This window comes from Aptenodytes forsteri, unplaced genomic scaffold, assembly GCF_000699145.1.
Source record: "Aptenodytes forsteri isolate BGI_AS27 unplaced genomic scaffold, ASM69914v1 Scaffold23, whole genome shotgun sequence".
Classification (NCBI taxonomy): domain Eukaryota; kingdom Metazoa; phylum Chordata; class Aves; order Sphenisciformes; family Spheniscidae; genus Aptenodytes; species Aptenodytes forsteri.
In genome coordinates this window covers 689,833-691,905 of record NW_008796043.1, presented here as the reverse complement: position 1 = coordinate 691,905, position 2,073 = coordinate 689,833, and the positions used below count along the sequence as shown (strand labels likewise).

Sequence of the window (2,073 nt, the reverse complement as noted above, 5' to 3'; positions counted from 1 at the left end):
ATTACTGTCTCATGCAGTAATAAAACTTCTGGAAAAAAGCCCTTCTCCTCCTCCCCACCTTTCACATACTGTATTTAATATATTATATTATAGTATTATATATTAATACATAATATTTTAAAGTAAGAATACAATTGAACTGCAAAATTTCTCTTTAAAGAACCATAATAAACTGGGAGAGAGAAGATCTGCAACTGCCCCCAAAACAATCGTGTCTTGCTCTAGCAGATGAAGGAATGACACGCTTACATCTAAGCAACCTACCGGAGGAATATTGAAGACAATCTGTTGTTAACACATATCTCTTACTAACATCTAAATATTACACTATCACTATTCTCTTGCTACTCCAGGCTACAGATTTTCTGCATGATACAGCACAACTATAGTAATGCAACAGATTTTCTACTTTTTCTAGAAATAAAAGAGATTTATAAAATGCATTTTACCTTAATCAGAAGTTCCAGAGCTGGGATTTTACATTTTGCTGCTCTCTCTTTTGTATAAACACTAATACAAGTTTGCTAGATAGGAAAGAAAATGGAGATTATAATACTCGTAAGTAGAGAACGGAATTCAAAGATAACAATCTACTCATCTACCTCTTTAAAGTATCTGTTCCTAACAAGTTTCAGGTTTTTAAAAAAGACTAAAACAATAAAAATATTCAGTCCTGAAAGTGGCTTCACTGACAACACTGCAGCACTGTCTGACATCTTAACAAATCCCAGCTCAATCATAACAAATCCCAGCTCAAGCAAAGAAAGTGCAGTTTCTGGAGTAAAAGGCACACATAGCAAATTTTCCGCCTCTGTACTATCATTCCTTACAACATGTAGCCACTAATTTGAGATCAGAAAGTGCAGCGGTGCAATACAAGCAACGCAGTATTATTCAGCAATCTAGACTCAAGGAACCGCATTTTTAGAGGTATTGCAGTTTCCACCAATTTCTGTATATATTGCAAAAGTAACAACTTTGCAGGAAAAATTTTTTAAAAAATCACTATTTAAAATTAACCATCACCTATAGAAACATTTAAAATATTACACTTAAACTATGAATTTAGTCTGTATAAATTAAAAATTTTAACTATTTTCAATATCAGTAACTTATTTTCAAAATCAGTACCTATTATGTTCTATAAAGAGAAGTTAATAAAATTAAGTCTATAGTTGAAGAAACAACTCCACACTTCTCTGCTGTATTAATTACACTTTATGTCAATCAAGTTACTTCAGCTCTAACAAGAACACTAGAGATGGGTAAGGCAGACTGGGAGGGGTGAAGGATCGTTCCAAATCTGTTACGTTATGAGATCCACCAGAATTGTTTCAACCATTCGGCAGACACCTTTAGGAAATAATTTTCCTTTACCCACCTTAATATTACAGGCATAAGGATGAACTTTGTCACCAACTTTTTCCATAAAGACACAAAGAAACTTCAGTGCTTCTTCCCTGCAATCTCGAAACTGAAAAGTTTAAAAAAAAAAAAAACAACTTAGTTTTAACACGCATAATATAACATGCTGTTCACATAGCACTATCTCAACATTTCTTTAAAAATTAAAGTTTACCAACTTACCTCCTCGATGCCGAGGGATCTGTGGATAAAGACGAGCAGGCCGTGCCCTTGGGAAAACACCAGGGACAGGTGCAGCGCTGCGGGGAAGCAAACAAACCGTCAGGCGGCCGGTTGCCTTTCTAGAGCAGGCAGGGCTGGACACCCCTCAGCCCGACACCTCGCGCAGGAGGGCGCCTCAACGCCTCGGACAGGACTGACGCTTGTCACCAGAAAGACAACTTGATGTGGGTGCTTCTGACCTCCCCACGGACTCGGGCCCCGGCCCTGCGCCTCTGACCTCACGCTGGGGCCTGCCCCTGCCCCCTGCGCAGGGCCGAGGGACAGGTCGGCAGCGAGGGGTACGCACCAACGTGTTTTTACCAAGGGAAACGGTTATTTGGGGCAAGAGATCGTCCCTCCCCCGAAATCAACCTTTTATGTGACGCCGGCAGCCCTCAAGCGTCGTGTTGAGTGAAGAACTCAAGGAGGGAGGGCGGGCGGGGGGGC

General features: G+C 40.1%; 1 protein-coding gene across 1 annotated transcript in view; it reads right to left on the bottom strand.

The window, feature by feature from the left end:
* PRKDC (protein kinase, DNA-activated, catalytic polypeptide) overlaps positions 1-1,675 on the bottom strand; it is an 86,391-nt gene extending 84,716 nt beyond the window's left edge. The window contains exons 1-3 of the mRNA XM_019473760.1: positions 1,588-1,675; positions 1,382-1,474; positions 450-524 (exon numbers count right to left, since the gene is read on the bottom strand). Of these exons, the coding sequence (XP_019329305.1) occupies positions 450-524; positions 1,382-1,429 (123 nt within the window). The 5' untranslated portion in view covers positions 1,430-1,474; positions 1,588-1,675. The remainder of the gene's footprint in view (positions 1-449; positions 525-1,381; positions 1,475-1,587) is intronic.
* Positions 1,676-2,073: the final 398 nt, after the last annotated feature.